Below are 16,542 nucleotides of genomic sequence, written 5' to 3'. Positions count from 1 at the left end.
CACACACATACACGCACTCTCTCTTCCTCTCCCTCACACACACGCACTCTCTCTTCCTCTCCCTCACACACACACGCACTCTCTCTTCCTCTCCCTCACACACACACACGCACTCTCTCTTCCTCTCCCTCACACACACACTCTCTCTTCCTCTCCCTCACACACACACACACGCACTCTCTCTTCCTCTCCCTCACACACACGCGCACTCTCTCTTCCTCTCCCTCACACACACACACACACACAGTCTCTCTTCCTCTCCCTCACACACACACACACACACTCTCTCTTCCTCTCCCTCACACACATACACACGCACTCTCTCTTCCTCTCCCTCACACACACACGCACTCTCTCTTCCTCTCCCTCACACACACACGCACTCTCTCTTCCTCTCCCTCACACACACACGCACTCTCTCTTCCTCTCCCTCACACACACACGCACTCTCTCTTCCTCTCCCTCACACACACACGCACTCTCTCTCCCTCTCCCACATAGATATACACGCACTCTCTCTTCCTCTCCCACATAGATATACAAGCACTCTCTCTCCCTCACACACATACACGCACTCTCTCTTCCTCTCCCTCACACACACGCACTCTCTCTTCCTCTCCCTCACACACACACGCACTCTCTCTTCCTCTCCCTCACACACACACACACGCACTCTCTCTTCCTCTCCCTCACACACACACACACACGCGCACTCTCTCTTCCTCTCCCTCACACACACACACACTCTCTCTCTTCCTCTCCCTCACACACAAACACACACACTCTCTCTTCCTCTCCCTCACACACATACACACGCACTCTCTCTTCCTCTCCCTCACACACACACGCACTCTCTCTTCCTCTCCCTCACACACACACGCACTCTCTCTTCCTCTCCCTCACACACACACGCACTCTCTCTTCCTCTCCCTCACACACACACGCACTCTCTCTTCCTCTCCCTCACACACACATGCACTCTCTCTTCCTCTCCCACACACGCACTCTCTCTTCCTCTCCCACACAGATATCCACGCACTCTCTCTCCCTCTCCCACATAGATATACAAGCACTCTCTCTCCCTCACACACATACACGCACTCTCTCTTCCTCTCCCTCACACACACGCACTCTCTCTTCCTCTCCCTCACACACACACACGCACTCTCTCTTCCTCTCCCTCACACACACACGCACTCTCTCTTCCTCTCCCTCACACACACACGCACTCTCTCTTCCTCTCCCTCACACACACACGCACTCTCTCTTCCTCTCCCTCACACACACACGCACTCTCTCTTCCTCTCCCTCACACACACACGCACTCTCTCTTCCTCTCCCTCACACACACACGCACTCTCTCTTCCTCTCCCTCACACACACACACACACACTCTCTCTCTCTTCCTCTCCCTCACACACACACACACTCTCTCTTCCTCTCCCTCACACACACACACACTCTCTCTTCCTCTCCCTCACACACACACACACACTCTCTCTTCCTCTCCCTCACACACACACACACGCACTCTCTCTTCCTCTCCCTCACACACACACGCACTCTCTCTTCCTCTCCCTCACACACACACACACACGCACTCTCTCTTCCTCTCCCTCACACAAACACGCACTCTCTCTTCCTCTCCCTCACACACACGCACACTCTCTTCCTCTCCCTCACACACACACGCACTCTCTCTTCCTCTCCCTCACACACACACGCACTCTTTCTTCCTCTCCCTCACACACGCACTCTCTCTTCCTCTCCCTCACACACACACACTCTCTTCCTCTCCCTCACACACACACGCACTCTCTCTTCCTCTCCCTCACACACACGCACTCTCTCTTCCTCTCCCTCACACACACACGCACTCTCTCTTCCTCTCCCTCACACACACACGCACTCTCTCTTCCTCTCCCTCACACACACACGCACTCTCTCTTCCTCTCCCTCACACACACGCACACTCTCTTCCTCTCCCTCACACACACACGCACTCTCTCTTCCTCTCCCTCACACACACACGCACTCTTTCTTCCTCTCCCTCACACACACACGCACTCTCTCTTCCTCTCCCTCACACACACACGCACTCTCTCTTCCTCTCCCTCACACACACACGCACTCTCTCTTCCTCTCCCTCACACACACACGCACTCTCTCTTCCTCTCCCTCACACACACACGCACTCTCTCTTCCTCTCCCTCACACACACGCACTCTCTCTTCCTCTCCCTCACACACACACGCACTCTCTCTTCCTCTCCCTCACACACACACGCACTCTCTCTTCCTCTCCCTCACATACACACGCACTCTCTCTTCCTCTCCCTCACACACTCTCCCCTCTATCCCCCTCCCACACACACAGTCTTCCTCTCCCTCATGCACATGCACTCTCTCTCTCCCTCACACACACACGCACTCTTTCTCACTCTCTCTCTCACACACACACACACTCCCTCACTCTCCCTTTTCCTCACACAAACACCTGCAATCTCTCTCCCCTTCATCGTCAGAGGGAAATTGAGAAACAAACTTGTAAGGATATCTCAGTTATCTGTAAGAATAATAGGGTGGTTATGGTAGGGGATTTTAACTTTCCAAACATAGACTGGGACTGCTAGAGTGTTAAGGGTTTGATGGAGAGGAATTTGTTAAGTGTGTACAAGACAATTTTCTGATTCAGTATGTGGATGTACCTACTAGAGAAGGTGCCAAACCTGACCTACTCTTGGGAAATAAGGCAGGGCAGGTGACTGAGGTGTCAGTGGGGAAGCACTTTGGGGCCTGCGACCATAATTCTATTAGATTTAAAATAGTGATGGAAAAGGACAGACCAGATCTAAAAGTTGAAGTTCTAAATTGGAGAAAGGCCAATTTTGACGGTATTAGGCAAGAAATTTTTAAAGCTGCTTGGAGGCAAATGTTCGCAGGTAAAGAGACGGCTGGAAAATAGGAAGCCTTCAGAAATGAGATAACAAGAATCCAGAGAAAGTATATTCCTGTCAGGGTGAAAGTGAAGGCTGGTAGGTATGGGGAATGCTGGATGGCTAAAGAAATTGAGTTTTTGGTTAAGAAAAAGAAGGAAGCATATGTCAGGTACAGACAGGATAGATCGAGTGAACCCTGAGAAGAGTATAAAGAAAGTAGGAGTATACTTAAGAGGGAAATCAGGAGGGCAAAACGGGGACATGAGATAGCTTTGGCAAATAGAATTAAGGAGAATCCAAAAGGGTTTTACAAATACATTAAAGACAAAAGAGTAACCAGGGAGAGAATAGGGCCCCTCAAGGATCAGGTCAGGCAGCATCCAAGGAGCAGGAGATCCTGATGAAGGGCTTATGCCCAAAACGTCGATTCTCCTGCTCCTTGGATGCTGCCTGACCTGCTGCGCTTCGCCAGCAACACATTCTGAAGCTCTGATCTCCAGCATTTGCAGTCCTCACTTTCTCCCACTCAAAGATCAGAAAGGCAGCCATTGCGTGGAGACGCAGAAAATGGGGGAGATACTAAATGAGTATTTTGCATCATTAATTACTGTGGAAAAGGATATGGAAGATATAGAATATAGGGAAATAGATGGTGACCCCTTGCAAAATGTCCACATTACAGAGGAGGAAGTGCTGAATGTCTTGAAATGCATAAAGGTGGATAAATCTCCAGGACCTGATCAGGTGTAGCTTAGAACTCTGTGGGAAGCTGGAGAAGTGATTGCTGGGCCTCTTGCTGAGATATTTGTATCATCGATAGTCACAGGTAATGTGCTGGAAACCTGGAGGTTGGCTAACGTGGTGCCACTGTTTAAGAAGGGTGGTAAGGACAAGCCAGAGAACTATAGACCAGTGAGCCTGACCTCAATGGTGGGCAAGTTGTTGGAGGGAATCCTGAGGGACAGGATGTACATGTACTTGGAAAGGCAAGGACTGATTAGGGATAGTCAACATGACTTTGAGTGACTTTTCATCAGAGCTGATACCAGCTCAGAGAAAGCGGTATTTGTGGGGAAGATGGGATTTGGGGCGTGGAGAGTGAATGGTTAGGTGGAGGTGGAGGTCAGAGACTGAGAGAGATATGAAAGGGGTTGACAGACATTTGTTAGTAAGCCAGGGCAGGAGAGAAGCTGAATAAATGATAATGACAGCTGGAAGAGAATGGGTAAGCGATGCTAAAATCATAACAGGACCATGGTGTAGGGGTTAAAGTACATGGGATGGTGGAATCTGCCTCTAAAGTCATTGACCTCGATGTTGTGTCTGAGAGGTTGCAGATCCCCAAGTTGGAAATGAGATGCTGTTCTTCCAGCTTGTGCTGAGCTTCACTGGAACACTGCAACAGGTCCCAGACACCCAGATGTTGGTGTGAGATCACGGTGGTGTCTTCAAGGGGCAGGAGCCTGGAAACTGGGGGCCATGTTTATAGACAGAACGTAGGTGTTCCACAAAGCAGTTACCCAGTCTGTGTTCCAACTCCCCAGTGTACAGGAGACTATGTTGTGTGCAGTAAATACAGTTGCTGTACAGAGGGAAGTGCAGGCAAATCGCTGCTTCAGCTGGAACATGTGTCTGAGGCCTTGGATGGTGAAGAGGTAAATGGACAGGAGTTACACCTTCTGTGACTGCAGGGATGGGTGTGAGATGGTCGACATTTTAAAGACCTCCGCCCATTGTCAAAGTTGACGTCATCGGAACAGATTGGATTAGATTTTTTTCTTCGCAGCAGAGAGCGGCGGGAGCTGGGCGGAAGTTCAGACAGAGCGCAAAGCCGGTCGGGAAGGTAAGTGATTGCTATATAAACAACTTACCTCGACGCCAACAGTCTTTTCACAGCAGAGAGCGGCGGGAGCTGGGCAGAAGTTCAGACGGAGCGCGAAGCCGGTCGGGAAGGTAAGTGATTGCTATTAGAGTGGGTGTGTTCTAAACCCCAGGTCCTACAAAGTAGGGTCTCCCTCCCTCCCTCCTCCTCTAACCTAAATTAAGAGTCCACAGACTTGCCACAAAAAGAGGGTCTAAGGAAGTTTGGATCGAAGAGTGAGGCTTCAGCTCAGGAGGCTTTGACAAGGAGGTTGAGTGAAGTGATTATGCCACAGTTGAAGAGGGTGAAGACATGACTGCCCAGCTGGTTCAGTGCGCTACGTGCTTGATGTGGGAGGTCAACAACTCTGGTGTGTCTGGCTCATATATGTGTGGAAAGTGTATGCACATTCAGCTATTGACCGAGCATATTGCAGCGCTGATGAAAGAACTCGAGGACCTTAGGCTCATCTGAGAGAACGAGATCTTTCTGGACAAGACCTTCAGCGAGGTTATTACACCAATCATGCCAGAAGAGAGCAGAAGAGAGCAGACGATGAGCAAGGCAGAGAGAAGACAGGTGCAAGAGACCCCGGGAGAAGAAGTACCTGTCAGGAACAAGTTGAAGCTTTTGGAAACAGTAGAGACTGATGACACTGCCAGTCCGCGAGGCGGCCAGGTCTGTCAATCAAAAGTTGGCGCGGAGGCAGAGTGGAAGAGTCGGACATCGCACAGAGCCGTGGTAATAGGGGACTCCATAGTGAGAGGAACTGACCGGCGTTTTTGTGGACTTAAGGATGGGTGTGTTGCCTTCCTGGTGCCAGGGTGAAAGACATCACAGACAGAGTGCAGGAAATCCTCAAGGACGAAGGTGAAGAGCCAGAGGTGGTGGTACATATCGGCACAAATGATGTCAGGAAGAAGAGAAGAAAGATACTACAGCGGGACTTCGGAGAACTAGGAAGAAGGCTGAAAAGCAGGACGTCCAGAGTGGTTACCTCCGGTTTGCTTCCAGTTCCTCGGGCTGGTGAGGCCAGAAACAGGGAGATAATGGACTTGAACGTGTGGCTGGGGAACTGGTGCAGGAAGCAAGGATTTAAGTTCTTGGATCACTGGGGTATATTTTGTGGTAAGCATAAATTCTACAAGAGAGACGGTTTGCACCTTAATAGGTTAGGGACCAGCATTCTGACAGGCAGGTTTTCTACTGCAACACCGCTACATTTAAACTAAGTAGTGGGGGGAAGGGGACAAACTGGATGTTTAAAAAGGAAATTGAAGGGAAACTTAGAACAAGAGAAGTCAAGAAAGACAACTGTATCAATGAGGCAGAAAACTCAGAAAGGGATCATGCTGTAAGGTTGAGTGAAATAGGGGTTGATGGGAAGGGTGAGAGCAGTAACAAATTAAAAATACTATACATGAATGCACGAAGCATTAGAAATAAGATGGATGAGCTTGAGGCTCTTTTGGAAATTGGCAGATACGATATTGTGGGGATAACTGAGACGTGGCTTCAAGTGGACAGGGCCTGGGAAATGAATATTCAAGGCTACACGTGCTATCGTAAGGACAGACTGACAGGCAGAGGGGGTGGGGTGGCCTTGTTGGTAAGGGAGGATATTCAGTCCCTTGCGCGGGGGGACCTAGAGTCAGGAGATGTAGAGTCAGTGTGGATAGAGCTTCGAAATACTAAGGGTAAAAAGACCCTCTTGGGAGTCATCTACAGGCCCCCAAACAGTAGTCTGAATGTCGGATGTAAGTTGAATCAGGAGCTGAAATTGGCCTGTCGCAAAGATGTTACTACAGTTGTTATGGGGGATTTCAACATGCAGGTAGACTGTGAGAATCAGGATGATTTTTTGGGGGTTAGATTAGATTACTTACAGTGTGGAAACAGGCCCTTCGGCCCAACAAGTCCACACCGACCTGCCGAAGCGCAACCCACCCATTACCCTACATTTACCCCTTTACCTAACACTACAGGCAATTTAGCATGGCCAATTCACCTGACCTGCACATCTTTGGAGTGTGAGAGGAAACCGGAGCACCCGGAGGAAACCCATGCAGACACGGGGAGAATGTGCAAACTCCACACAGTCAGTCGCCTGAGTCGGGAATTGAACCCGGGTCTCTGGCGCTGTGAGGCAGCAGTGCGAACCACTGTGCCACCGTGCCGCCCACGGGGTCGGTATTGGACCTCAAGAAAGAGACTTTGTGGAGTGCCTCAGAGATGGATTCTTAGAGCAGCTGGTGCTGGAGCCGACCAGGGAGAAGGCAATTCTGGATCTGGTATTGTGTAACGAACCAGAATTGATCAGAGACCTCAAAGTGAAGGAGCCATTGGGAAGTAGTGATCATAATACATTAAGCTTCAATCTGCAATTTGAGAGGGAGAGGGTACAGTCGGAAGTGACAGTACTTCTGTTGAATAAAGGGAACTATGGAGCTGAGGGAGGAGCTGGCTAAAGTTCAATGGTGCAATACCTTAGCAGGGATGATCGTGGAGGAACAATGGCAGATATTTCTGTGTATAATGCAGAAGATGCAGGATCAGTTCATTCCTAAAAGGAAGAAAGATCCCAGGAGGAGGCATGGGTGGCCGTGGCTGACGAGGGAAGTAAAGAAACATATAAAGTTAAAAGAGAAAAAGTATAACATAGCAAAGATAAGTGGGAAAACTGAGGACTGGGAAGCTTTTAAAGAGCAACAGAGGATTACTAAGAAGGAAATACGCAGAGGAAAAATGAGGTACGAAGGTAAACTGGCCAATAATATAAAGGAGGATAGTAAAAGCTTTTTTAGATATGTGCAAGGCAAAAAAATGGTTAGGACTAAAATTGGGCCCTTGAAGACAGAAACAGGGGAACATATTACGGGGAACAAAGAAATGGCAGAAGAATTAAATGGGTACTTCAGATCTGTGTTCACTGGGGAAGACTAACAGTGGCTGAAGGACCTGAAGTTAAGGGAATTTATATTTGCCAGGATTTGGTGTTGGAGAGACTGTTAGGTCTGAAGGTTGATAAGTCTCCGGGCCCTGATGGACTACATCCCAGGGTACTGAAGGAGGTGGCTCGGGAAATCGTGGATGCGTTGGTGATTATTTTCCAGAGTTCGATAGATTCGGGTTCGGTTCCTGAGGATTGGAGCGTGGCTAATGTTATACCACTTTTTAAGAAAGGTGGGAGAGAGAAAGCAGGAAATTATAGACCAGTTAGTCTGACCTCAGTGGTGGGAAAGATGCTGGAGTCTACTATAAAGGATGAAATTACGGCACATCTGGATAGTAGTAACAGGATAGGACAGAGTCAGCATGGATTTATGAAGGGGAAATCATGCTTAACTAATCTTTTTGAATTTTTTGAGGATGTAACTCTGAAGATGGACGAGGGAGATCCAGTAGATGTAGTGTACCTGGACTTTCAGAAAGCTTTTGATAAAGTCCCACACAGGAGGTTAGTGAGCAAAATTATGGTGCATGGTATTGGGGGCAAAGTACTAGATTGGATTGAAAATTGGTTGGCTGATAGGAAACAAAGGGTAGTGATAAACGGCTCCATTTCGGAATGGCAGGCAGTGACCAGTGGGGTACTGCTGGGACCGCAGCTTTTTACAATATATGTTAATGATATAGAAGATGGTATCAGCAATAACATTAGCAAATTTACTGATGATACAAAGCTGGGTGGCAGGGTGAAATGTGATGAGGATGTTAGGAGATTACAGGGTGACCTGGATAAGTTAGGTGAGTGGACAGATGCATGGCAGATGCAGTTTAATGTGGATAAATGTATGGTTATCCACTTTGGTGGCAAGAACAGGAAGGCAGATTACTTCCTCAATGGAATCAATTTAGGTAAAGGGGCAGTACAGAGAGATCTGTGTGTTCTTGAACACCAGTCAATGAAGGCAAGCATGCAGGTACAGCAGGTAGTGAAGAAGGCTAATAGCATGCTGGCCTTCATAACAAGAGAAATTGAGTATAGAAGCAAAGAGGTGCTTCTGCAGCTGTACAGGGCCCTGGTGAGACCACACCTGGAGTACTGTATGCAGTTCTTGTCTCCAAATTTGAGGAAAGACATTCTGGCTATTGAGGGAGTGCAGCGTAGGTTCACGAGGTCAATTCCTGGAATGGCGGGATTACCTTACACTGAAAGACTGAAGCGACTGGGCTTGTATACCTTTGAGTTTAGAAGACTGAGAGGGGATCTGATTGAGACATATAAGATTATGAAAGGACTGGACACTCTGGCAGCAGGAAACATGTTTCCGCTGATGGGTGAGTGCTGAACCAGAGGACACAGCTTAAACATACGGGGTAGAACATTTAGGACAGAGATGAGGACTTCTTCACCTAGAGAGTGGTGGCTGTGTGTAATGCTCTGCCCCAGAGGGCTGTGGAGGCCCAGTCTCTGGATTCATTTAAGAAAGAGTTGGATAGAGCTCTCAAAGATAGTGGAATCAAGGGTTATGGAGATAAGGCAGGAAGAGGATACTGATTAGGAATGATCAGCCATGATCGTATTGAATGGCGGTGCAGGCTCGAAGGGCAGAATGGCCTACTCCTGCACCTATTGTCTACTGTCTATTGTCTATTCCCTACAGTGTGGTAACAGCTCTTCAGCCCAACCAGTCCACACCGACCCTCCGAAGACTAACCCACCCAGACCCATTTTCCTCTGACTAATGCACCTAACACGATAGGCAATCTACGGGCAATTTAGCATAGCCAATTCACTTGCCCTGCACGTCTTTGGACTGTGGGGGGAAATCGGAGCACCCGGAGGAAGTCCACACAGACATGGGGAGAATGTGCAAACTCCACACAGACAGTCTACTGAGGCTGGAATTGAGAAGCTAAGCTAAGAACTGGGACCGTGGTGGTGTGAAGCAGCAGTACTAACCACTGAGCCACTGTGCTGCCCCAGATGTGATGGAGACAGAGAAAATGGGAGAATTGGATGGAGTCCTTACAATATTCAGGGTGTGAGGATGTATACTCAAGGTAAATGTGGGAGTCAGTGGGTTTGTAGTGGATATTGATTGTCAGCCTATCCCTGGAAATAGAAACAGAGATAGTGGGGAAACGGCATTTTAACCAAAATATAAATTAATGGTTGATAGAAAGTTGCACAATTATAATAACATTGTCGGGTGGTGATGGACTGAAAACAGTGCAGTGCCACACACACTCCCCAGGTAAGGGACAGCTGATAGATACAGAGTAAAACTCCCTCTACACTGTCCCTCCAATTAACACTCCCCAGGACAGGGAGAGGGGATGGATACAGAGTACAACTCCCTCTACACTGTCCCCCCAATTAACACTCCCCAAGACAGGGAAGGGGATAGATACAGAGTAAAACTTTCTCTACACCAGTGTTTCTCAACCTTTCCATATTCAATGCACCCTTCTTATCCTTGGATGGCACTATTGCCTCACAGCATCAGAGACCCAGGTTCAATTCCCACCGCAGGCAACTGTCTGTTTGGAATTTGCACCTTCTCCCAGTGTCTGCGTGGGTTTCCTCCCACAGTACAAAAAAGTGTAGGTTAGGTGAATTGGCCATGCTAAATTGCCCACAGTGTTAGGTCAATGCAATCCTTGTGGTTCATGTTGTCTTGCTAAATCATGTATATCTGGTTCGATTTTTGTCAAAAGCAATCTCAGGTCGCCACGCTGAACAACATCCATGAGATTGCGGGTCTTATCTTGTATTCTGGCGATGGCACTGAATCCTTTCTCAACCAAATAAGAGGTAGGAAATGGTAGTGCAAACCGCTTTGCCTCTTCGCTTAATAGCGGGAAATGACATCGAGTGGCACCTTGAATCCAAAAAAGGGGCTCACCCATTTGCGAAAACCGAATTTTCATTGCAGTGTCATTTTGGAGCTCTATCATTTCTTCCTGAAGGCGAATGTCCATTTCTTCTGCGCATGAGATAAAGGGGTCAGTCAGCCATGTAGGAATCTCCACCTCGATAAGGTCAGCAAATCATATTTTCATATCATCCTGCAGTGCATGAATGTGAGTTGAGTAGATAAGTAATTGATCATCAGTAACATCCTCCGCGATATTGTTTAAACTCAGGAACTGGTAAAACTCACGACGACTGATATTCCGATGAAGGAGATCAAGTTTCGCAAGAAAAAATGTAACAGCATTCCTTGCTTTTATGAAAATCACATTATTTCCTTGTATCTGCGTGATCAGTGAATTGCACTTATCGAATATATCGAGATATGCACAGTCGTGTTTTACGGTTTCGGCTTTCATATAAAGGTTTTCATTATTTCTGTGTAGGAATTTGATAATAGAACCGAACAGTTCATGGAAACGATTGAGTCATTTTCCTTTCGAGAGCCACCTCACTTTTGTGTGTAGCAACAATTGCAGAAATTCATCTTTATTATCTTTACAAAGTTGGCGGAGAAGTCGTTCATTCAGGGCATGTGGTAAATTATATAAAGAGACATCACTTGTAGAGAATGGTTAAGGGTTTCACTAAGTTTCTTTGCAGCCAGATGCTGCCAATGGATAATGCAGTGTACTGTGAAAACATGTGGCACTTGTCTCTTTAATAAAGCGACAAATCCCCAGTGTTGGCCAGTCATAGCACGTGTGCCATCCGTAGCACATGCAACAATGTTTTTGAGGGCAACAGACTTTTTAATCAAAATAATCCTTGACGCAGTCAAAGATAGTCTTACTTTTGGTATCTGTCAGTTGATCCAGAGCAAAATGTAGTTCTTCTCGTTGTTTTGTCGATGAAATGCACGTACCCCAAAAGTAAAGCTTGACTTCCGCATATAGTACTTCCATCAATTTGTAAGGTGATTTATTTCGATATCAAAAGGAACATAATTTATCCTCAACATTTGAGGCCATTTCATCGATGCGCCTTCCTACAGAATCTTTGCTAAGAGGAATACGCTTAATAGTCATTGATGGTTCCTGATGTAGCACTTTTGATAATACTTCGGCAACAGCTGGAAGCACCAACGATTCACCCACGGAATCAGGTTTGAAACATTTTGCAATTAGCTTCGCTATGTTGTATGATGCCACAAGACCATCCACATTTGTGGCTCCCATCTTTGAAAAAGCAGTGGAAATTGTTGATCGCTGATTGAATTTATTCTTTAATGTTTGAAAATATGCCAAATCTTTGTCCTTTTTGTCACTGTGTTTCTTTTCCAAATGTTTAGTAAGACAGGAAGGCTTCATGGCCTCATTGGAAAAGCTTTGTTCACAGAGCAAGCAGAGTGGTAACAGCTTATTAGATGGAGATTGAATAAAGCCATATCACAAATAGTCCATGCTATACTGCCTGCACTTTTTCTTACTCAATGAGGCCATTTTTACACTGTCGCTCGAATACCCTGATGGAGTCATGGGTATTACCTTATCATGATAATTTTAAGATGCTCAGACAAGTAGCAAAATTTGATTGGCTAATTAGCTGTAAAGTGCGTTCGTTCTGCCACCCGGTAGAACAGTTGAAAAGCTGCGCTTCGTCTTCCTAGAAGTGACATGAGTTAGGTGATATTGATCTCAGCAGTAGAATCAGTGCCAACTGCAAACGAGTTCAAATGTTTGCCATTCACAGAGAGGCTATCAATAATAGCGCAGCAACCGATCAGAACGCCTCCATGGGTGCAGGGAAAATAACAGACTTGTGTTATGTAACTATCCATCTGCACACAGCAATGTCCTTCAAGGACACGGCAGTCTTCCAAGTGATTGGTAAACTCTCCACAAAGTTGTTCAGTGCCCCCTTGCCATCCCCTTTGACTTCAACACCCACCGAAGGAAGGCAAACGGCCCTCAGGGGACGCTTCCGCCCCCATTGAGAAACACTGCTCTACACTATTCCCCATCAATACTCTCCAGGTCAGGAAGAGCGGATAGATACAGAGTAAAGCTCCCTCTACACTGTCCCCCTACCAACACTCCCAGGACAGGACAGGGGTTAGATACAGAGTAAAGCTCCTTCTACAGTGTCCCTCCATCAACATTCCCAAATTAGGGACATGGGACAGATACAGAGTAAAGCTCCCTCTACACTGTCCCATTTCCAACCCCCCCCTCCTCCCCAATAAATACTCCTCAGGTCAGGGACAGGGCTAGGAGTTTGATACAGAATAAAGCTCCCTCTAGGAGAAAGTGAGGACTGCAGATGCTGGAGATCAGAGCTGAAAATGTGTTGCTGGAAAGCGCAGCAGGTCAGGCAGCATCCAAGGAGCAGGAGAATCGACGTTTCCTGAAGAAGGGCTTATGCCCGAAACGTCAATTCTCCTGCTCCTTGGATACTGCCTGACCTGCTGCGCTTCCCAGCAACACATTTTCAGCTCAAAGCCCCCTCTACACTGTCCCCCATTAAACACTTCCAGGACAGGGACAGGGGTTAGATACAGAGTAAAGCTGCCTCTGCACTGTCCCCCATCAAACACTTCCAGGACAGGGGTTAGATACAGAGTAAAGCTCCCTCTACACTGTACACCCATCAAACACTCCCAGGGACAGGGAGAGCACGGGGTCAGATACAGAGTAAAGCTCCCACTGCAGTCTCCCTCATCAAACACTCCCAGGACAGGGTCAGCACGGGGTTAGATACAGAGTAAAGCTCCCTCTGCACTGTTCCCCATCAAACACTCTCAGGACAGGGACAGCACGGGGTTAGATACAGAGTAAAGCTCCCTCTACACTGTTCACCCATCAAACACTCCCAGGGACAGGGAGAGCACGGGGTCAGATACAGAGTAAAGCTCCCACTGCAGTCTCCCTCATCAAACACTCCCAGGACAGGGTCAGCACGGGGTTAGATACAGAGTAAAGCTCCCTCTACACTGTTCACCCATCAAACATTCCCAGGGACCGCACAGGGCTACATACAGAGTAAAGCTCCCTCTACACTGTCCACCCATCAAACACTCCCAGGGACAGGGAGAGCACGGGGTCAGATACAGAGTAAAGCTCCCTCTACACTGTTCACCCATCAAACATTCCCAGGGACCGCACAGGGCTACATACAGAGTAAAGCTCCCTCTACACTGTTCACCCATCAAACATTCCCAGGGACCGCACAGGGCTACATACAGAGTAAAGCTCCCTCTACACCGTCCACCCATCAAACACTCCCAGGGACAGGGAGAGCACGGGGTCAGATACAGAGTAAAGCTCCCACTGCAGTCTCCCTCATCAAACACTCCCAGGACAGGGTCAGCACGGGGTTAGATACAGAGTAAATCTCTCTCCACACTGTCTCCCATCAAACACTCCCAGGGACAGGGAGAACACGGAGTCACATACTGAGTAAAGCTCTCTCTACACTGTCCATCCATCAATCACCCCCAGGGACAGCATGGGGTTAGATACAGTCTAATGATCCCTCTACACTATCCCCCATCAAACACTCCCAGGGACAGGGAGAGCACCGGGTCAGATACAGAGTAAAGCTCCCACTGCAGTCTCCCTCATCAAACACTCCCAGGACAGGGTCAGCACGGGGTTCGATACAGAGTAAATCTCTCTCTACACTGTCTCCCATCAAACACTCCCAGGGACAGGGAGAACACGGGGTCAGATACTGAGTAAAGCTCTCTCTACACTGTCCACCCATCAAACACCCCCAAGGCAACATGGGGTTAGATACAGTCTAATGATCCCTCTACACTATCCCCCATCAAACACTCCCAGGACAGGGACAGCATGGGATTAGATTCTGAGTAAAGCTGCCTCTACACTGCTCCCCATCAAACACTCTACAGGGACAGCACGGGGTTAGATACAGAGTAAAGCTCTCTCGACACTGTCCCCCCATCAAACACTCCCAGGACAGGGACAGCACGGGGTTAGATACAGAGTAAAGCTTCCTCTACACTGTCCCCCGTCAAACACTCCCAGGACAGGGACAGCACGGGGTTAGATACAGAGTAAAGCTCCCTCTACACCCTCCCCCCATCAAACACTCCCATGGACAGCACGGGGTTAGATACAGAGTAAAGCTCCCTCCACACTGTCCCCCATCAAACACTCCCAGGACAGGGACAGCACGCGGTTAGATACAGGGTAAAGCTCCCTCTACACTGTCTCATTCAACAGTCTCAGGGTAGAGACCTGTCACTGCGTCACACCAGGAAGTGAGAATTGGGAACCTTCATGAAATCTGAACAATTGATACGGTCTCTGAAGCTGCCGGAGGTTCAAGCTCAACTGACACGTTAATTGCTGCTGCCTTGCCCCTACCTTGACATACAAGCTTCGAACGAGATAAAGACATCTCGTTGTCAAGTTGTCCTTATCAGATTCAGAGTTGTCCCTGGGTGATCTGCTGGTGGCCTTGGCACATCCAAAACTATCTCCGTGAGGTCCGGAGTTACCCCCAGGAAAAACGGAATACGCCTCAGGACCTCCCCTGGGTGATCCGTAGCAGTGGGCAAACTTAGATCCGTTCTGCGAAGCCGACCTCACATCCGATTCAAAGCACCGAAGGAAATACTTCCGTATCAGTTTGTCAGCACAGCTCAGAAAGGGTAGGAGCAATGTCAATCCGAACAGGATTCGCCAATGATGATGCAGAGACACACTGCAACACTTTATTAATGGCTCAAAGCCCAGGTACCGCCCCCAGTGTGGGAGCGGATGGGGATATTATTCATTGCGTTGCTCATTTCCCATTCGAGCCTGAAAGATTCTCAGGCTCACTGTGATCCAGCTCTGTGTCTCTGATATAATTGTTAAACTGTAGGAAGGCAGGCTCACTGTGATCCAGCTCTGTGTCTCAGATACAATTGTTAAAGTGTAGGAAGGCAGGGTCACTGTGCTCCAGCTCTGTGTCTCTGATACAATTGTTAAAGTGTAGGAAGGCAGGCTCACCGTGATCCAGCTCTGTGTCTCTGATACAATTGTTAAAGTGTAGGAAGGCAGGGTCACCGTGATCCAGCTCTGTGTCTCTAATACAATTGTTAAAGTGTAGGAAGGCAGGGTCATTGTGATCCAGCTCTGTGTCTCTGACACAATTGTTAAAGTGTAGGAAGGCAGGCTCACTGTGATCCAGCTCTGTGTCTCTGACACAATTGTTAAAGTGTAGGAAGGCAGGCTCACTGTGATACAGCTCTGTGTCTCTGATATAATTGTTAAATTGTAGGAAGGCAGGCTCACTGTGATCCAGCTCTGTGTCTCAGCTACAATTGTTAAAGTGTAGGAAGGCAGGGTCATTGTGATCCAGCTCTGTGTCTCTGACACAATTGTTAAAGTGTAGGAAGGCAGGGTCACTGTGCTCCAGCTCTGTGTCTCTGATACAATTGTTAAAGTGTAGGAAGGCAGGGTCACTGTGCTCCAGCTCTGTGTCTCCAAGTGTAGGAAGGCAGGCTCACTGTGATCCAGCTCTGTGTCTCTGATACAATTGTTAAAGTGTAGGAAGGCAGGCTCACCGTGATCCAGCTCTGTGTCTCTGACACAATTGTTAAAGTGTAGGAAGGCAGGCTCACTGTGCTCCAGCTCTGTGTCTCTGATACAATTGTTAAAGTGGAGGAAGGCAGGCTCACTGAGGTCCAGCTCTGTGTCTCTGATACAATTGTTAAAGTGTAGGAAGGCAGGGTCACTGTGCTCCAGCTCTGTGTCTCCAAGTGTAGGAAGGCAGGGTCACTGTGATCCAGCTCTGTGTCTCCAAGTGTAGGAAGGCAGGCTCACTGTGATCCAGCTCTGTGTCTCTGATACAATTGTTAAAGTGTAGGAA

At 48.0% G+C, this 16,542-nt stretch overlaps 1 protein-coding gene across 2 annotated transcripts in view; it reads right to left on the bottom strand.

The window, feature by feature from the left end:
- Positions 1-15,376, bottom strand: part of LOC148139369 (uncharacterized) — a 39,271-nt gene extending 23,895 nt beyond the window's left edge. The window contains exon 1 of one of the 2 annotated variants that reach the window (XM_087980730.1): positions 15,051-15,376. In XM_087980730.1, the coding sequence (XP_087836856.1) occupies positions 15,051-15,084 (34 nt within the window). In that variant the 5' untranslated portion in view covers positions 15,085-15,376. The remainder of the gene's footprint in view (positions 1-15,050) is intronic. The other variant, XM_087980729.1, reaches the window with a different exon arrangement.
- Positions 15,377-16,542: the final 1,166 nt, after the last annotated feature.

The sequence above is a fragment of the Chiloscyllium plagiosum genome, unplaced genomic scaffold (genome assembly GCF_037043375.1).
Source record: "Chiloscyllium plagiosum isolate Xiang-an unplaced genomic scaffold, Cpla_swu_hap1 HiC_scaffold_38, whole genome shotgun sequence".
Lineage (NCBI taxonomy): Eukaryota > Metazoa > Chordata > Chondrichthyes > Orectolobiformes > Hemiscylliidae > Chiloscyllium > Chiloscyllium plagiosum.
This window is presented reverse-complemented; position numbering and strand designations above follow the sequence as displayed.